A 721-nucleotide genomic window follows, 5' to 3' on the forward strand; every position below is an offset into this window, starting at 1 on the left:
AATCTACCATACCGCTGATGCCAAAGCCCATGAAGTCCTGGACGAAGCACGAGACCTTTCCACAGGTGTCCAACAAGCCCTGAACTCTAGCGTGACGAAAGGTGTACTCATAGCCCAGACGCAGCTGACTCTCCTGCTCAGGTTGACTATACTCGAACTCACTACCAATCGCCAGCCTGTCAGACACCTTACGCACATACTGCATCTTAGCAGAGTGTACATTAGCCTGCGGCCCCTGTTTGAAATCAGGTTGTCGGCCCAAGGCGAAGCTCAAGTAGTTAGGGCCCCATACATAACGAGCTCCCAAGCCTCCAATAGACACACCATTAACTGCGACATGAGTCAGCTCTCCACCCAACGAGAGGTTGTTGGTGACCTCTTGGGCAAAGCTGACATTGGATATCCAGGTCCCCTGATAGGCCAGCTTAGCACTAGCTGCCCAATCCTCCCCTTGCTGATCCACAGTGAACTCGTACATGTTCCTCTGAGGGTCGTGGAGGTTCGAGTTGGCGTTGATCTTCAAATCAGTGCCCTTGAAAAGTTTCTTCATCAGCCGAGCGTTAATTCGGGTTTCGGGTTTCGGGTTTTCGGGTTTCGGGTTTCGTTCGGGTTCGGGTTTCGGGTTTCGGGTTTCGGGTTTCGGGTTTCGGGTTTCGGGTTTCGGGTTTCGGGTTTCGGGTTTCGGGTTTCGGGTTTCGGGTTTCGGGTTTCGGGTTTCGGG

General features: G+C 53.1%; 1 protein-coding gene across 1 annotated transcript; it reads right to left on the reverse strand.

Moving 5' to 3' along the window:
• Window positions 1-7: 7 nt before the first annotated feature.
• Window positions 8-550, reverse strand: Pmar_PMAR010544 (conserved hypothetical protein; the record flags this gene model as incomplete). Its single annotated transcript, XM_002769293.1, has 1 exon — window positions 8-550. A coding segment is annotated over one exon (543 nt), but the record flags the coding sequence as incomplete, so codon positions are not given.
• Window positions 551-721: the final 171 nt, after the last annotated feature.

The sequence above is a fragment of the Perkinsus marinus genome (genome assembly GCF_000006405.1).
Source record: "Perkinsus marinus ATCC 50983 genomic scaffold scf_1104296966176, whole genome shotgun sequence".
In the NCBI taxonomy this organism is placed as follows: domain Eukaryota; phylum Perkinsozoa; order Perkinsida; family Perkinsidae; genus Perkinsus; species Perkinsus marinus.